The 17,970-nt window shown below is 50.4% G+C and overlaps 4 protein-coding genes and 1 non-coding gene across 5 annotated transcripts; 3 read left to right on the plus strand and 2 right to left on the minus strand.

Annotated features, from left to right (window-relative positions):
- The first annotated feature begins 209 nt into the window (after window positions 1–209).
- Window positions 210–3,291, plus strand: BDW70DRAFT_133184 (deadenylation-dependent mRNA-decapping factor PAT1). Its single transcript, XM_073736281.1, has 3 exons — window positions 210–379; window positions 470–2,662; window positions 2,716–3,291. The coding sequence occupies exons 1-3, from the start codon at window positions 237–239 to the stop codon at window positions 2,837–2,839; spliced, it is 2,460 nt and encodes an 819-aa protein (XP_073597700.1). The 5' UTR covers window positions 210–236; the 3' UTR covers window positions 2,840–3,291.
- Window positions 3,292–3,654: 363 nt separating this feature from the next.
- On the plus strand, window positions 3,655–3,757 carry BDW70DRAFT_t76. Its single transcript has one exon. It is a non-coding gene; the product is annotated as a tRNA-Phe (tRNA).
- Window positions 3,758–5,007: 1,250 nt separating this feature from the next.
- On the minus strand, window positions 5,008–6,556 carry BDW70DRAFT_166680 (uncharacterized protein; the record flags this gene model as incomplete). The annotated part of the gene is made up of 3 exons (XM_073742058.1): window positions 5,008–5,080; window positions 5,145–5,910; window positions 5,962–6,556. The coding sequence occupies 3 exons, from the start codon at window positions 6,554–6,556 to the stop codon at window positions 5,008–5,010; spliced, it is 1,434 nt and encodes a 477-aa protein (XP_073597701.1).
- Window positions 6,557–9,243: 2,687 nt separating this feature from the next.
- BDW70DRAFT_23711 (PH domain protein) lies at window positions 9,244–13,463 on the plus strand. Its single transcript, XM_073743570.1, has 4 exons — window positions 9,244–9,547; window positions 9,631–9,954; window positions 10,005–10,162; window positions 10,222–13,463. The coding sequence occupies exons 1-4, from the start codon at window positions 9,532–9,534 to the stop codon at window positions 13,240–13,242; spliced, it is 3,519 nt and encodes a 1,172-aa protein (XP_073597702.1). The 5' UTR covers window positions 9,244–9,531; the 3' UTR covers window positions 13,243–13,463.
- Window positions 13,464–14,149: 686 nt separating this feature from the next.
- Window positions 14,150–16,106, minus strand: BDW70DRAFT_133187 (C2H2-type zinc finger protein). Its single transcript, XM_073736282.1, has 2 exons — window positions 16,003–16,106; window positions 14,150–15,956 (listed from the first exon to the last, which is right to left on the minus strand). The coding sequence occupies exons 1-2, from the start codon at window positions 16,076–16,078 to the stop codon at window positions 14,272–14,274; spliced, it is 1,761 nt and encodes a 586-aa protein (XP_073597703.1). The 5' UTR covers window positions 16,079–16,106; the 3' UTR covers window positions 14,150–14,271.
- Between the last annotated feature and the right edge of the window lie 1,864 nt (window positions 16,107–17,970).

Here is a 17,970-nt window from a genome sequence, read left to right on the forward strand (position 1 = left end):
GCCTAATGTCATCGAGCTCCTATATGTGACCTAGATCTTTTTTTGACTTCTACTATTAAGCTATTCCGATCTAAAGGTCTTTTCAATGCCGGGGTGAATGAGCGACAAATGGTGCCTTAGGCTGTAAGGCAGAAAACGTGACCGGTCGTGATCCCGCACCACAATTATGATGAGTGCTAAATATCCCGAGTCTCCCACTACCTCCCCACCCCCAACCAACCCCCCTCCAGTCGAATATGTCGTTCTTCGGCTTCGACACAACCCTTCCTAGGGACCGAGCTCCCCAGGGCGGACAGAGGGGTATTTTCGACACTCCCGATCCCTTCGCTGAGGTCGCTCGCGCCAGAGCAGCGGCGCAACATGAGGATGATGACGACGTGTAAGCTATCTCCACTCATTGGCTGGGCGCTCGCGGTCAATGAGAATGCTAGCATGAAATTGTACTGATTGTGCCCTTCGTCAAATGCAGCCTCAATTTCGAAGATACCTACGACGGTTTAGGAGACCAGCTAGACGATGATCAGGATGCCTTCAACGAAGACACCTTCGGCGATGTGGGCAGCGGCCCTGTCGGCAAGGACTTCGACTTCTTCGGGAAGACAGCCCAAGTCTCAGATGTCATCGGAGAAGAGCAAGTCCGCTATAACCTCAAGAATCCTCAAGCTTCCGTTGCTCCTCGCGCCACCGAGCCACAGACGACCGCCACTACCACGACACAGCAGCCGAAGCGAACAGGATATGAAAAGTATTCGGACCCCGACTATATTCCCGATCTCCAGGCAAAGTCTAGCGTTTGGACCTTGCCGAGTAAGCCGGAACCTGCGCCCCAGGCTACGACCCAGACAAAGAAGATGATGAGCCTCGAGGAGGTTGAAGCGCAAATTCGGAACCAGGGGGCGGCGGCGCCAGGCTTCGGGCCACAAGTATCACTACCGCAGCACGTCCCCGAACCTCCCCTCCCTCTTCAAAGACCTCCTGGCCTTCCGGAGGGTTTCCCGCAATTGCCGCCTGAATACCTGGAAGCCCAGTTCGGAAGGGGTGTGCCACCGCAATTTTTGCATCCACGGACCATTGCTCCAGAGCCGTTTCCTCATCCGGCCCAGGCTCCTAATATTCCACTGCATCTCCTCCAGAATCCAATTCAGAACCCCAACGCTCCGCCATCCCATTTGGGACCCCTTCAACACCAAGCAATTCCTCCTCGCGATCAGCCGCCACAGCGTCTTCCCCAGCAGCATCTCCCACAGCACGGCCGGGGACTTAGTGCGGGGTTGCCGCTTATCACCAACCCGCAGCAGTTGATGAATCTCACAGAAGAACAGCGCGTGGCGTACTTGATGGAGGACGCCAAGCGCGCAAAACGGAACCACAAGATCTTCCTTCTGTCCAAGGGCAATGGTCTGATGACTCCCCAAGATAAGAATTTCATTACACGTATCCAGCTACAACAGTTGGTGGCACAGGCCGGTAATATGGCCGATACTGATTCCGATGCTGTCTTGGCGGAAGACTTCTATTATCAGGTGTACAGCCAAATTCGTGGTGCCCCTCGGCAACACCCCCATCAGCCCCTTGGTCACTTTGCGCAGACTTATCTGCTCCAGACTGGTAATCGCATTGGAGGTCATTCTCGGAAGCACGGTCAGAGCGCGGATAATCACATGCAGCGGATGCAGCAGCAGGTGCAACGAGCGGTTGAGGCTGCCAAAGCGAAACCCAAGAACAAACAGCTCATCATCGAGGGTAGTTTAGGAAAGATCTCATTCGGAAATGCGAAGGCTCCGAAGCCCTCGCTTAACATCAAACGTCCCGAGAGCTCCGAGGGCGGCAAGGCCACGAAAAAGATGCCAACGGATCTAAGTCCAAGTGACCGCAAGTCCATTTTGGCGAACCTGGAGGGCGTTTACAACACCTTGATGGAATTGGAGGACATGGCACGCACGATGCCGCCTCCGCCTGATGAGAATGACTCTGAGGCGATCCAGACACACATGGAGTGGCGCCAGAAACTCAAAGCGCTGAATCAAAAGCTGTGGAACCAGATGAAAGTTATGGAGGCCATTGTACCAAACTCCAACACCCCCCATCCCTTTATTGCGTTGCTCTCTTATCCAAAGGGCAAGAAAGCTATCCCGCGCATCTTCCGTCATATCGACCAAGAACAACGGATTACCATCCTCACCATGATTGTTGTCAATCTTGATAACCTGGACGTTGTCCGCCGAGCGCTTCCTGCTCCAGGTGAAGCTCAGCCTCCCTTGGCGGCCAGGGAAGCCATTGATCTATTCTCTCAGGCCGTGATGCCATGTCTTCTAGGCTATGTTAACGAGGCCCCATTCAATATCATCATTGGGCTCCTTGGGCTGGTGCTTACCCATACGCACGTGCAGTTCGTTGCTCGGACGCGAATCGGACTAGGTATCTTGACTATGCTTCTGAGCAGGGCGGAAATTGTCAAGGAGGCCGGACAGGCCAGCGAGCAAGACTGGAAACAGTGGGTTGAGAAGTTCAACATACTTTTCGACACCCTCGAGCCTACTTTTGCCGATATCTTCCCGAACTCCATTAACGCGGGTGATGATATGTATGTTTGGCAGTTCTTAGCAGCTATCGGAATCGGAGCAAGCCCGGAGCAGCAACAGCGCTTGGTTATCGCCGTTAAGTATGTGACTCAACGCCAATGTATCCTTTGATGATTTACTGACTGCCGGCTAGGGACCGTGTTATGGAAACCGTCACGCACAGCAAAACCCTTCCAGCTGACATGGCCAGTCAGCGACTTGGAAATGTCAACCTCTTCATGCGAGCTATCGGGTTGGATGTCGAGCTTCTCGGTTAAGATTCGCCACGAGAGGAAGATTGATTCCACCTTCACTCAGTTCTTGCTTCACTTGAGGCGCGATGCATATAGCAGTGTACAGTGGTGTCAAATTACGATCACAATGCGCCCCAAACACGACCAGAGTTGCAGGCATAAGCCTGTCATTCTTCTTACACGGTGCGCCTCTGCGGATCTTGGATCCTTGGTGCCTTCTACTCTTCCCTGCGTCGGGGAGGAACGCGGGAAAGTGGCCAGATGAAAATGGCTGAAACGCCATCTGACTACTTTTGGCGAACTACAATCTGTACTGTACCAAGAATCGAATCGGCAACACTGCAGGGATACTTCTTATAATGTACTTTTCTCCCGTCAGTCCCAGCTGGACGGCCTATTGCCTGAGCAGTACGGTACAGTACAACTGTAGCTAGCATTATTATCTAGTTCTCTTTCTTCGATCATGAACATTATGCCTTTTTAACACTGCTATCAAACATTGTAGGCATCTCGCCTACTAGTCAACATTGCCCGTGGTATAAAAACTAATCGACTACTTTGTCTTGATGCTTGTCGAAGATGTGTCGCACCAAAATACTTAAATGGTCTCGAGTGCACCCGTACTTGTATAGTTGGAAAATGGAACCGTTGGCAAGCCTGCGACTAGCAGCCAAGCCCGACCTGCGATTGCTCACTGGGTATCTAATCATGGGAAGGCTCGGCGTCCCGGAACCTGTGATTAACCATGCTCGCGTTCGGCGCTTGTCATCTAGGGTTGCAAGCTATCCGCTAAATATTTATTATCAATCATAATTACAACGATACCATCGTCAACAAATGGGGTGATAACTCAGTTGGTATGAGTGCTAGACTGAAGCGTTAACTTCATTCCAAGCCTGCATAGGTATCTAGAAGTCCCCGGTTCGATCCCGGGTCATCCCATGACGTTTCCTTTTGCCTGAAATTTTTATATTTCTTGTTTCTTGTTTTTCACTCTTTTTGCCTCTAAGTAGAGGGGCGGACATGAAGGAACACTCAGTGAAGTGGGAGAGCCCTAGGACTCGCCTAAAAGAAGAATGCCGGTGGCTGTTCCAATATGTCGCGGCACGTTAGAATCATATTCGCCTATACAGTGAAAACATAAATTTCTCGAGACCTTTGGATATGAAGGTCGACTTGTCAATCTGGGTTCATTGTCAAGGTTTCGTATGTTAATGCAAAGGTTTGCACTCGACTGGCATGAGCAGAGGCAAGCAAGTGCTGTGATCATAATGAGAAGCCAATAGTGCTATGAAGGGAGCAGACGCGCGAAAGCAGCGTAACTCTGTCGCTGGCTACCTTGAGTAGTTGCTGTGTGCGTGTAATCATTCGTTCATTCTGAATTGGAGGACTTCCTGGCTGCCCTGTCTCAAGCCAGGATCAGGATAGAGGAATGTAAGTTGGAGCACAGGGCACATGCCCCAGCAGCTGTGGCTCCGACTTCGAGGCAAACAGAGCTGCGCCTACCACCAGTCCAACACCAATGGTTAAAAGAGGTTACTTGCCGAGAAAGATGAGTCATAAACTGCATAGGAACATCAGCCTGTGTTTCACTTTGCGTAACAAGGAATCTCGGCGCAAGAGCCTAAGGGCTTGAATGAGATGTACGGATGCACAACACAGCAACTGACAAGAGGGAAAAAGAAGTTCTTGAAGAAAGAACAGATTGATCCTATAAGAGAGCTGTCAAACTAGCTGGATACATATGAGATTATTGCTTTGCCTTTTGAGAAATCCTTTATTTTTCCATTCAACCTCCATATCCCTAAATGGGATGGAACTGCAATACAATGAAATATGATGCATCAAAGCTGAGCACTGCTCTGCTCAATGTCACATTCGGGGCATGAGAGCAGGAAGGATGAGTGAAGGATCGCCAAAGGAGAGCTGGGAGCAAAGTAAAAGCGAAATGAGAGAGAACGAAAACAGGAGCTCTCATACCAACAACCAGTCAACGCTGGAATAGATTCCTATCCGGAGGTGAAAATATCGGTTCCAATCCTAAAACGTAATCTTTTCAATGTATATCCTGGTTTTTTTGGGGCGTCGTAGTCGCTTTGCATAGAAGTTCGTGAGGAAGGTGCTTAAATCAAATAATGATTCGTAGGTAGATATGTGCATCACAATTGCGTAGATGAAGTAGACTGGGGTAATTAAACTGTCTTGCTCCGGAAAATGGAGGAGCTCTCGGATGAGAAATCAAGGAAGTCGTACTCGTCGGTTGTGCTGGAGCACAAGAGATAGGTTAGAGCTCTTCGCCGTGCTGAAGTGGTAGGCAAGATATACTCACTTATTTCCCCCAGATTCCTCATCCGAACTGCACGCATTACTGGCAAAGCTTCCACGAATCTGAGCCTGGGTGATTAAATGCATGTCACCATGGCCGGAACGGCGACGGACAGGGGGGGCTTTCGACAATTTGAAGTTGGGGATATTGTGCTTGACAAACAGGGATATCTCATCACAGAGACCCGCGGAAAGTTGATGGCTCGTTCTCCAAATATCCTCGAAGTAATCGGTGTTACGACCGGGGAAGACCTTGTTATCTCGAGGGACAATAGGGGACGGCGAGAATTGGGCTCCCCCGGTGGTAGCGCGAAGACGGATGAGATGCAACAGGAAGCGACGATATTCCTTTGAGATTGTCATTGGAGGCGGGTGCAGGACAAACAGCCTTGCGACATCACAGAACAGGTGAACAGCTGCCAGTCCTCTTGCCAGGCTGAGCCACAGGGCGGTCTTGAGCAGAAGATCAACGATGTCGTCGCCGATGCCATGGGAGATCCAGTTCGCCAAGTCACCCTCGCCAGCTTCTCTGGCAGATAAGCGAGGAGTTCCGGGCGACTTGGGTGGCAGCCAGCCGGATGCCCTGGCGCGGGCAGGCTCGGTTGTTGAGATATGGGCTTTGTAAAAGTGGTAGAACGAAGTGAACTCAATCTCGCTGCCATTAAAGTTGTCCCAGTGCAAGGTAGCCCTGCATGCGTCCATGCGAAGCTGCTTCATACTGTACATTGCCGTCCTTTCGACAGAGACTGGAAGTGTGCTGTAGATGGTCCCTAGGGTTAGATGTCAGCATAGAAGGAGGCGTAAGAACAACGGTCATATACTGTTCTCATTTCCTGAACTCAAGGCCGCACAGATGTCCTCCTTGAACGACTCGATCACCCTGACAGAAGCTTCCAGCTGCTCGCAAGTCCGAGAAGGATCTGAACGTCGAGTATTCACCCAGAAGATCGAGCTCTTTTTTCCTTCACGGATGGGCTCCAGCAGCTTTCTCAAAGTCTCGATCTCCGCCGCAAAGAAAGTTTCATCGGTGATGTTGGTCTCGCTTGGAAAGAAGATCGGATTTCCACTGTAGCGGCGTTTAAACCAAGTCTCGAGCCCCAGCTGGATAGTTTGAACCGCCTCAAATGTCTCAAACAGGATCAGCAAGAGATGTGCATAAGAGCCGGGGAAGAGGTCTTTGATGAGCTTGGGAATGGAAGCCGTGATGACGGCGCTGAAGGCAGCGGGATCGAAGCCCTTGGTGAACCTGCCTATCAGGTCATCCAGCTTCTGATTCTCCGCCTCGACGATCTGGGAAGCTTTCTCGTCAACCAAGGCATAAGGACTGCACTGGGAATCGAACGGGATGTCGACGGGTCTGACTGAGCCTTCACTGGCATGCTCGGCTGGAGCTGGGGAGGGGTCAGATACATGCATCGTCGAGGTGGCTCAAGAAAGGACTGTGGCTTATAGAAAGGGCTCTTTGTATAACACAGAAAGAGTACAATAAAACCAAGAGAGACAACTCCAAGTTCATGCAAGAACAAGTGACAAGGACAAGATAAAGATCACCTTGTGTTAGATTCTCCAGCCTTGAGCACTAAGTCATTGCCGGGACCGGGTGTTGTAGATAATAAATGAATAGAGCTGGATAGGTGAGGAAGAGAAAGAAGCTGCTGCCTTGGAGAAAGATAAACATGTTGAGAACAAATTGTAGACTGATGAGAGCATTTGGACAGAGAAAGAATGTGGTGGGTGGTAAATAAGCTGTTAAGTGAATAACAAATACGACACTTAGATCCCAAAGCACGTGCCCAGCGACCTTAGAGCTCTAATAAATAATAGATATGTTTATTTTACAAGTTTTTTTTTTGCTCTTTCTCTTGCTGTAAGTAGTGCATTGTATTCCTCGCAATACCTTTATATCTTGTACCAGAAACCAGGTGTTGAGAGTACGTGTCATAACACCACATTTCTGCAGTAGCCCTCCTGACAAACATATATAGATGTAGCTAAAGATAAAGAGCTTCTATGGCTTCACAAGTAACATTTGAATCTGCATGAAAAGTCTTGATCCTACCCACAGGTCCCAGAATCTTTGAAGTTAGTCTTTATCATCTGAAACTTTGCTGAAAATCTGAAAATGGCCTGGAGCAGGAGCCCTAGCATAATCACAGATACAGATGTAATGAGCACAAACATGTCATAATGTTCTGTCGGCACTGACAGTTGACTACCATTTAACACGAGCCATTTGACCTTATAGTCTATATAATGAGCGTGATGCTTGGGACATCTTAATAAACAGTGGCAGATAATAACCAGCTTTACATAGACAGAAAGACATTACACTCAGTGCTACAATCAGAGGCTATTGATCCTTTCTTTATGCGCATGCGAAGATGGACTGTAAACCCTCACTCCCAAATTTATTGCCTTGCTGCCTTGATAACTTCCATGTAAGCATGCATGCAACATTTTAAGTCCTGGACTGAACAGTAGACTAGATCTCAATGAGTATGAAGAAATCTGATCACTAGATCCTCTTGCATATCTACAGTCTCTTTTCGAAGCTGTTTACTTATACATTCTTTTCAGGCAGAGTCGATAATACTTTCACAAAATTATGTGATGAAACTGAAATGCACCAATCAGAATTTGCACCGCCACAATTATGATTTGCTGAGCAATACCCTGGTGGCTAAAACTCTGGAGAAGTCGATCCCAGCAGGCTGGGCGAGTCGGCCCGCTTGCCGCTGAGCTCATTGGGTGTTGAGGCAGCGATCGCTGCTGGGATACGCGTCGCCGGTGGACAGCTTGACACTGATATGGGACGGTTAATCTCGACAGAATAATGAAAGGAGATCTAGTGCCGATTCCCGATACCTCCTGAACCTTCGCTGTTTTAAAGGGGTTCAGGGTGAACTCTCAGGCCGTCGACTCCAGAAAACGAACTATTCGCTCTAGAGACAATAATCGGATCAATGTAAGAATGGAGTCTGGCGATTGGCCACTCGGATTGCCGCGGGCTCGAGTCATGGCGTCTTGGTCGAAATCAACGGCCACCGGCCTTTTCTAGACGAGCTTGGCAAAAGCCATCATTGTCAGATTGTCTCGGTTGTATTCTCGTGTCCAGCTCAGAGGATTTGGAACCTCGAGAGGGGATCGATGGATCGATGCTGGAGTTAACTCGTAGCCTCAGATAGGGCAGGCCAAATCCAAGACATGCAGGCCCGTGTTTCTATATTTGGCGCGGGGGACAGACCGTTTTTTTGTACACTTTCCTACTATACTCCGTCGAGCACTTCCTCGTAGTTCGACCAAATAGTGATCAAGGCGACTGATACTCAAGGACTTGGCGGCCATTCACACACTTTGACAGTTCCTCCAATCAGTGTGAAAGATTCTAAAGACGTCTGGCCAAGGCCAAAATGCAGGATCGCTGCAATGCCGCGTCGTACTGAGGGCATGGGTATCTGCCCTATCACAGAAGCCACAGAAGCTCGGTTCACAGAGGAAAAAAAAAAACAACCCCGTCAGACGGCCTCTCTGGGATCAGTGGGAGCTGCAGCAAGCCTTTAAATCGTGCCTGTACCTGTACGGAGAAGGTAGTTTGGAGCTGAAGCCGTCGACCTAGACCGGTTAGCAGCGATCTGATGTCTGGTTGGGCCGGTGGGATGACGCAGCCTTCCAGCGATGTGCCACCTTTTTCTGATTCCTCTGTCAACACGGTTCCTGTCCCGGTGATCTTTTTCTCCTCCACCATCCATTTTATCTCGATCTTTCGTATCTATTTCTTAGATAGGGACTGGATAAGGAAGCAGTGTAAGCTGTAAGGTAAGCAAACTGTGGAGGCCAAAACGGTGACGGACCCACGCGCATCATCTCGACCTCCACCGGAACTCCGTTGCAGACAAAGTCTCAGGTCTCACCTCGTGCTTTCTTCCTGGCTCTTGCTTGCGTCTTGTGTCACTACACGACTCTTCGTCCATCCGCTCGCTCTCGTCCTTTCCTTCCCTCTGTTTCTTCTGCCCGCCCGAACCCTCTTCGCTAGATTCCCAGGCATTTAGGCTATCGTGCTAGCGTCCGACTGACTTGGTCAGGCGCTGACGAGTCCTCGATCTTGCGCCATCAACCGAGACCCAATTCATCTTCGGTGCTCGTCCAGCCTCATTTTCTTTCCTGCCGTTCGCTTTCCTGCTATCCTTCTTCCAGACTCTTCTTCATGGAATAATCGGTGCAAGCTGAACGCTGCCGGGTCTTGTCTTGACACTGTCGCTATCTCCGTGCGGAGGAGCCGGAGACAACACGTTCCCCTCTTCTCCCGCCTTCTCCCCTTCGTCCGTTCGTTCCCATCCTTTGAACATAGAAGCCGGTCTTCTTGCCGTCGTTGAAACCCAGTCGTTGCAAAGATGGGTCGCTCTCGCGGTGAGTCTAGTTGTGTTTTGCTGTGATTGGGTCAATTAGCCCTACTTTGGAGGACCCTTCGCTGACATCCCTTGCGTTTCTAGTGCTATCATTTCTGTCCTCGTTTGGAGGATCGTCCCGTAAAACAAGCCCCGATGTAGGCAATCGATCGGCTTCAGCAAGGGCGCCTCCGTCGCGGTTCGAGACGCCTTCACCGGATACGCCTTCTCCGCACGATGGCCCCTCGTCAAAAGCCGAACGGCGCATGTCGCGGCCGGGCTCAACGATCTTTACACACAATCCCCCGTTCATGCAGCTGGCGGAGGATACACCCGCCGAACTACAGCGGATTTTTTCGTATATGAATAGTCATGCGAACAAGCTATACTACGAGGGATATTTCTTGAAGCTGAATGATTTGGATACCTGTATGTCCTATCTCGAGGTTGCCAGGGCCCAGACTGACCGATGTTTCTAGATGGTCGGCCTTGCGCTGACCGACAATGGGTGGAGTGCTACGCTCAGCTTGTCGGGACAGTCTTGTCCCTTTGGGATGCCGCTGCGCTGGACGCAGCAGGCGATGCAGCGGAAGTCCCCGCAACATTCGTTAATCTTGCAGATGCTTCGATCAGATCGGTGAGTTCCATTAAAAGTCTTTTCATCGATGGTTTGACGATCAATACTGATCAATCCAGATCGAAAATCTACCCACACAAAACCAAGCAGGCCCACAGTCTTTGCAGAACGTCTTGAGCGTGTGCTCCGCCGGCCAAAATCGGTATCTGCTCCATTTCGACTCGTACGACTCTTTGATACATTGGGCGGCTGCGATACGCCTGGCGATGTACGAACATACCTGCCTCTACGAAGCGTATACTGGCTCCATTATTGCCGCGAAAGGCAGAGGATTGAATAACATCAGAACCATCCTGGAGCGCAGCCGGTTTAAACATGAAGATTGGGCTCGTGTGAGGTTTGGAGCCGGAACCCCCTGGAGACGGTGCTGGTTTGTGATCACTCCGCCGGATGAAAAACAGCTCCAGAAGGCAAAGAGGACCATGAAGAAGAAATCCGCCTATGACCGTGCGCCGAGGCTGGTAATAGGGAACATCAAGTTCTATGAAACAAAGAAGACGAAGAAGGTCCAGCCTATAGCAACAATCACCGATGCCTACTGTGCATACGCCATCTATCCCCAATCGAAAGCCTTGATCGACCAGTCAACGCTGATCAAAATTGAGGGGAACTTCATCCTTCATACACAGTCAGAATCGAAGGTGGAAGGTTTCGTCTTCGTCATGCCCGAAGTCCATCCTGCCGTGAGTGGTTTTGAAATCATGCTTCAGTTCCTGATGCCAACTTTCGACACCTTCAATCTTTATGGCCGCCCAACTCGACTCATCGCTGCGGTCAACCATGTCAAGAGCATCATGTTCGCTTTCCCCGACCAAGAGCGTTATGATTATCTTGAACTCGCCGATATCGTGAACCTTCTGCGGACTCCTGACTCTCAAAATTGGAGTGAGGCCGAGTGGAGAAAGCAGCTCAAGGATGCGACCGCACGCCGAATGGCCGATGCTAGCAGTCGGGCAAGCAGCATTGCAAGCAGACCTCGCTTCCGCGCCAGTCTTCCAAACCGATATAGTCAAGTTCCATCGGCGCCGTCCTCGCGTAAGGGCGCTTTCCCAGAGTACATGTCCACGTTCAACCAGTCGGTGGACGCTGTGGTGCAACAGGTGCCTCCGGAGGAGCCATTCACACCGGCGGCACACTCACGGAGCATGTCTGACACCGCAGGATTTGCGCCCAAACCCTTCCTTGGAGCCGCGATGGAGGACTCTGCCGCGTCCTCTGCCCAAGACTTAAGGGGGAGTCCTGCTATTGAAAGCTCTCCGGCTCGAAGTAGCTCGGATGACGAACAAAATCCGTACTCTGAACAAGGACCTTATAGGAACCCGGCCCAAGTGCAACAACTGCCTCCAGATGTTGCGCCTCCTCCTACCCTCACTCACGACCCTATCGCGAGACCTCCTACCCGACCGCAGCCGTCGGCGGACGCTCGGAGAGCCAATGTCCGTATGTCCGACGCAACCCTCGCGCAATTGGTCTCTGCATCTGGCGGTATGAATTTTGGTCATAGACCTGCGTCAGCGGGCAGCAGCGACTACACTGGAAATAACAGTCCCGCACCGCCAAGCTCATCGCATGGGGCTTCTGATGCTTCACAATTTGCTGCAGCCTTTGCTGCTAACCAACCAACCACAGCACATGAGCAGGGGCCTCCCGTACCTGAGCATGATTTCGGCAACAGCAGTTCATCATCGGTTTCCAGGGTAAACCGACTGAGCACACAGGGCATCACCGTTGACACTGAAAAGGCTGTCAAGCGAAAGCCACTCAACCGGGCCCCATCACAACTAGTCAGCCCGCAGAGCTCTACTGGCGAGCCAAGCTTCGATGATCTTCGCCACACTGTTGATGAGGATGCCATGAACCTAATCGGTCTCGTCGACCCACCAAAATACACCGCAGCATATTCTGTACCAACGAAGTCAACACCCCAAGAAGAGGAAAGTGTCTACGATGACGATGTCTCCACGGCGTCACCAGACTATGCTAGCACCAAAGGTTCTCTATATAGCAAGGACTCGGTAAAGTCTACCCCTAAGCGGATGGGAGTCAAGAAGACCGTGGGATCGGAGCCTAAACCGAAGGATCTGGTCATTGGCGACGCGCGTTACACCGTGGAAAGCAAGCCAGAGCATAATCCGGATATTCCCGCGATCGATTTTGGGCCAACTTTGACTTACCTACCCACCACCGGCCGTCCGAGTACGTCGGACACGTTGAAGAAGTTTGAGCACCACAGAACCGGCTCCGACGCCACAGAGAGACAACGGTTTTCTCTGCCTGCCCGTCAGAACGATCGCAACCATTCTAGGTCACCGAGCAGGGATGAGCATCGACGGAGTGTGTTATGGCAACCAACTGCTCCGCGCCCAATAACTCCCGGTGGCGGTCTCACGCCAGAGCAATTCGTGCAACAACGGGCAGCTCCTAGCCCGCCCATCCATGTCCATCGTCGCTCGCCCTCTACCTCTACAACAACAACAGCCCCGCGGCCCGTGTCTGGTGACTGGACGGCGCACACGAGGTCACAGTCGCAAATGAGTATGGCTCGACCTAAATCGCGTGGTGCCAGCAGCATGTTCAACTATAACGATGTTTCATCCCATCTTTCCGCACGAGAGCAAGAGCATGTGGCCCGTGTGACTGGCTCCTCGTTCTTCAACCTATCCAGTGATAAGCAAAAGACGCCACCTCCTGTCAACCCAATGGGCTTAGTTGGAGCAATTGATGCTCGAGAGCAAGAGAAGAGGATGATGAAAGAGGGCATGTCAAACCAGATGGTGCAACATGCCATTGCACAGCGCCAGTACCACTGGCAACAACAGCCGCAGCAGACGCCACAGTTGGCATCAGCAACTCCTCCCCATTCGTACGGGTTCCAAGCCGGGTCGAACGACTTCTACAATATGCCTACCGCAAGTCGTACGTGGGATGCTTTGAACCAACCTTACCGACCAGAAGAGCCTCGACGTCAGTCTTGGTTTAGCCAGTACCCTTCGCAACCTCCGCAGTCAAGTTCTGCCATGTACCAGACGAACCAACACAACCCGCAGAGCCATGTCGGCACCAATGCGACATATTATTGAGATTTTACCGATCATTATGCATCATTCTACCGAGCGCTTTCGATTCTATATTCACATTACACTCGCTCACTCGTTTTTCAGGCTTATGATTTCGCCTTGAGGATCATTTCCTACGTCTACTTTTTCTTTTTTTGGCCATTCGCACACGAAAACCTGCATTTAGACCTAGATCCAATCACCCTCCTTCAAGCTGTCCTTATCTTCTCTCTTTTGTTATCACCGCAACCTTGCATCATCTATGAGCATTAGTCCGGCGCTGGGGATTTTTCCAAATTGACATTCATGTCCAGCATTACTCGCACATCTCATTGTGGGCAGGAAAAGGTGTTTCCGGTTCATTGCAACCGAGGATTCATATATTCGTTTGTACTTCCATATTTGAGTTATCTCGTTATAAACAATTCAGGCTCCCTGTACTCACATATCTATTAATGTTATTTGGTTAAAATGGCCTTGCCGATGTTTGTGGACAGTAATCTGGTGGCACGAATTGCTTCAGGTCAATCAAAGTTCTAATGCTCCCGAGTCTGACACAAGTGGCCCCGTGACTACTGCGATGTCGTGTGTAGATCTGTCAATAATGCCTAGCCCTAACTTCTTTATACAACCAGGGTAGAGCTAAGAAAATAGCAGAAGCAAAAGCACATGAATTAATCCATCAAATAAAATTGGAATGGAGAGGAGAACCTTTGAGACAGTCAAAGAATGCTTGTTTGCTCTTCACAGACCTGGAAGTGGCGCCATCACAGTTCACTGAATTTAGTCCGTGAAAGAGTATGAATGGCTACCAAGATATGATTAACCAAATAGGTGGGATTGTCTCTGAAACAAGTAGGCAAAGTATGTAGTGGGGTGGCGCAATTTGTATCCCATGCTTTTCTATTCATATCCAATGGAATGGTTCATACCTTCATCAACCAGCTCTATTCCGCTAAATATACTTTCCCAATAGATCTTGCGGAGATCCGAAGTACACAGGTGGACCTGAACTGAAATGAAACAAACATAAGATAGAAGAGGAAACGCTCGCTAAGAATTCGCCATTCCAAAATCCAGAAACGAATCATTCAACATGTCATCATTATCGAGACTGGGTATCTGTGTTTTGGAAGCAGAAACAGAAGCAGACTCTTGCATTATGATATCGGGGTCGAGGCACCCCGACACAGGTACAGACTGAGGAAGCATTGAGAACTCGGTTGGTTCTAATGTATACGGTTCGATATTCATACTGGGAAGCTGGTGTTGGTCTTGGCCAGCTGTGTATGCACCTGTACCTGCACCTGAAGTCTCAGCAGGCGTAGGGGGATACGCACCCATGTCCAAGTCTTGGTTATATGTGTGGTCCTCGTTGTCGAACTCAAGACCGTAGATACCAAAGACATCACCTGGCACAGGCTCTGAACTGTCGCCCAGCAGCGCTCGTTGGAGGAAGAAACCTCGAATGTCGTCTTCCGTGTAGCTATGTTTACTGCCCATGTGGACCCAGAGATCGTAATTGCGGTGGAAGCGGTGCGGGCATGACTCGACGAAGCATGTAATCTGGCGACCCGTTTCGTCGGCGTAGCCTTCGCCAGTTAGGGCCGATAAGTTGTTGTTTGTGGAGGATGAGGACTTTCTGGGTTGCCCCAATTTCTGGCGGCGCTCGGCTTTGGAGTTCAGGAAGCCTAGGTGTGCGGTGCGGATATGTTCTTCCAGAGCTAGTTTGCTGCCATAGCGCTTTCCGCAGCCGTCGGCAGCGGACCAACCTGTGACTCGTTTTGATGTGGAAAGGTCTGTTTCCCCACAGACGAAGCGCTTTTCGCCGTCATGTACGGTTCGGATATGCACGGTTAGGTTTCCCTTTTTTGTGAAGCTGCGGTCACAGCCGGGTACTGTGCAGGGAAAGATCCGGCGGTCGTCGAGGCTGACATTGCCGTGGGCGACTTCGAGATGGCGACGTAGTTCTCGTGCTGTTGAGCAAGTGACTGAGCAAGTGGGGCATTGGGGAGGGTGTGCAGTGCGTATATGTGCCTGGAGTAAAGAGTACGCGGGGAATGTAGCAGGAGGTATCATTGACCCGTCCTCTACACGCTGGGAGCATTCCGTGCAACTGAATCGCTTTGCCGTGTGGACTCTGCTTTCATGCGCGCGGAGATGGCCCGCTGATTCAAACGCCATCAAGCATTTGTCTCCTGTCTGCGGGTTGGTATGCTGGCACTGGAATGGCTTCTGTTTCAGATGTACAGACAGGACATGTTTCTGCAAAGTCGAGTGCTTGCGAAAAGTCTCGTTGCAAGGTGGATACTCGGTGCAACGGAACTTGTCGCGACCATCATGAGCAGCTAGATGTCGGCGCAATCGGGAGCCAGTCACGAAACTCTTCCCACAACCCGGGCGATCACAGACGTAGTCTCGGACTCCAGTGTGGGCGCTTTTGACATGATGGTTCAAGTGCGAGGCGCGCAAAAAAGTCTTGTGGCATCCTTCGTAGGTGCAGCTAAAGAGCCTTTCATTGTTGTGTGAGCGCAGATGTTCCTGAAGCCGGGCGGGTCGATTGAACGCTTTGGTGCACCCTTCGAACGGGCAGCGGTGAGTTTTCAGCTCCGACGGATACCTCACGGAGGTTGAAGCTGTTGAGAACGGCGTCGCTGGCGTGTCATGAACGCTGCTAGTGACGCTGGCATCATCGTGAGAGTAATCGACATCTGAATGTGCCTCCTCGTAGATCGGATCTGATGGTAATCAGAGATGCTCATTCATAGGATCCAACTAGCTTACCAGTCTCATCGGCCGCTTGTTTCTGGAGTCGTTTAGGGCTGGGGTAGTCCCCAGACGACGACCTTTTCTGGCCCATGCTCAAGGAGCATACAAGCAGATGTATTATAGAGTCTAAGACATGTACAAAGCGTCAAAAAGGAAATTAATTGACGAACAGAGATGTAACGACTTTCGATAAATTCTCGATAGGTCAGAATTTTGCCAAAAGGCGGTGAGAGTTTTAGGTCAAAACGGGTTAGCGGCATCAGGAACTTTTCCGCCGCCTTTTTTGATGTCGCGACAACTCTGGATGAATTCTTCATAAAGAACACCTCTGCGTCCCGCCTGTCCCTCCCTTCGTCGCTTCTTGCATTTCTCGAGCGCCAGCCCTTCAAGTTCACCCGAACCTGATCTGCCAGAATGTCCGACTACGGCGGCGACCACGAAGCTGAAGAAACGTAAGACCACAGCTTCTCTTCGCTCAAAATTGACGAATCGCGGAGGCTGCATTTTCGCTTATTGACTGGCTTGAGAGCAACTGGTATACTAACTGTGCACGGCAGCTATGACTACGAGCCCGATCAGACCTATGATGACATTGAGCCCGAAGACTTCCTGAACCCTGAAGACATCGAAGCTGAAGAAGGCGCGGAGGGCTACGAGGAGGGCTACGGGGGCGCTGTGAACGGAGATCGTGTGGTCGTTTCTGGTGACCCGAACGCTGGATATTCAGGAAAGGTGGTTGAACAGGCACGGGCAAAGAAGATCCCCAACGACCAGCGCACGACGACTCCATACATGACCAAGTATGAGAGAGCACGTGTTCTGGGTACGCGAGCATTGCAGATCAGGTTCGTTTGCGACTGTTTGGACGAGATGGGTGAAGCGCTCTCATTGACATTCCATTAGTTTAAATGCGCCGGTGCTTGTGGATCTCGAGGGAGAGACGGATCCGCTGCAGATTGCCATGAAGGAGCTTGCGCAAAAGAAGATCCCTCTTATTGTGAGGAGATACCTGCCGGATGGAACGTAAGTGATAGCCTCTACGTGCCCCATTATGTTCTCATCGATTTGGTTCTGGTATTGACTGGTTAATAAAGTTATGAAGATTGGACATGCGAGGAGCTTCTATAATCTAATGATGAATTTGTATCTTATATCGGGCTTCGATTCTTGTTATTGTTATTCGGTTGAACTTTGCTCCCGCATAGCGTTTGGAGTTCAGGAGTAGGACATGGGCGACGGTCAGCTGGCCGAGTCCTGCAAGGGAAAAAACAAAAACACCCAGTTTGTCGGTAGATATTTAGAAGAAAAAAAATTGAAAAGGAAGTTTGTTGTTGGCATCTGATGGAACGTCTGCGGAGTATACATAGAGGGGCTGCGTATGGCCGAATGCTCGAGTCACTGCAAGCAAGGGCCATAGATCGCGGCGCCCTAATGCCCTATGGACTGATTTCAGGTCCGCCTATCCACGTACGACCTACTCAAGTAAACTGTATGTAGTACGCAGTTTCAAGGGGTAACCGCAGGTTCAAAGACACAATATGCCTCTATATCTAGTAATAATAGTCCATGCATGGCTCGCCCACCATCCCAGTATCGCAACCTCACAGGAAACTGCGCCTGATAGCAAGTGACTAACTAAACTGCCTCGGAAACGACATGGCAGTTGTATTCGGCCCATATGGGTTAGAGCGTTCAATTGAGCAAGAGGAGAAGCATGACTCATCAGAGTTGCAACTGATCAGTAGAATTAGATATAGAAAATTCGTATATGTATTTATACATCACGTGATTCATGGGTTTGCACGGGGATCAAGAGAATCAGCTGCCGGCCGAGACCGTCGTCCACTATCAAACCGTGGAGCTGTGGTAAATTTTGATACATTAGGTTTGCCAGCTCAACAACAGTCTTTATTTCACGGTTGCGACCTGGAAGGATAAAAGAATGGACAACTGCTGAGGCGTATGCGTACTCGTACCTGGGCG

This window comes from Aspergillus foveolatus (genome assembly GCF_047715535.1).
Source record: "Aspergillus foveolatus strain CBS 279.81 unplaced genomic scaffold BDW70scaffold_14, whole genome shotgun sequence".
Lineage (NCBI taxonomy): Eukaryota > Fungi > Ascomycota > Eurotiomycetes > Eurotiales > Aspergillaceae > Aspergillus > Aspergillus foveolatus.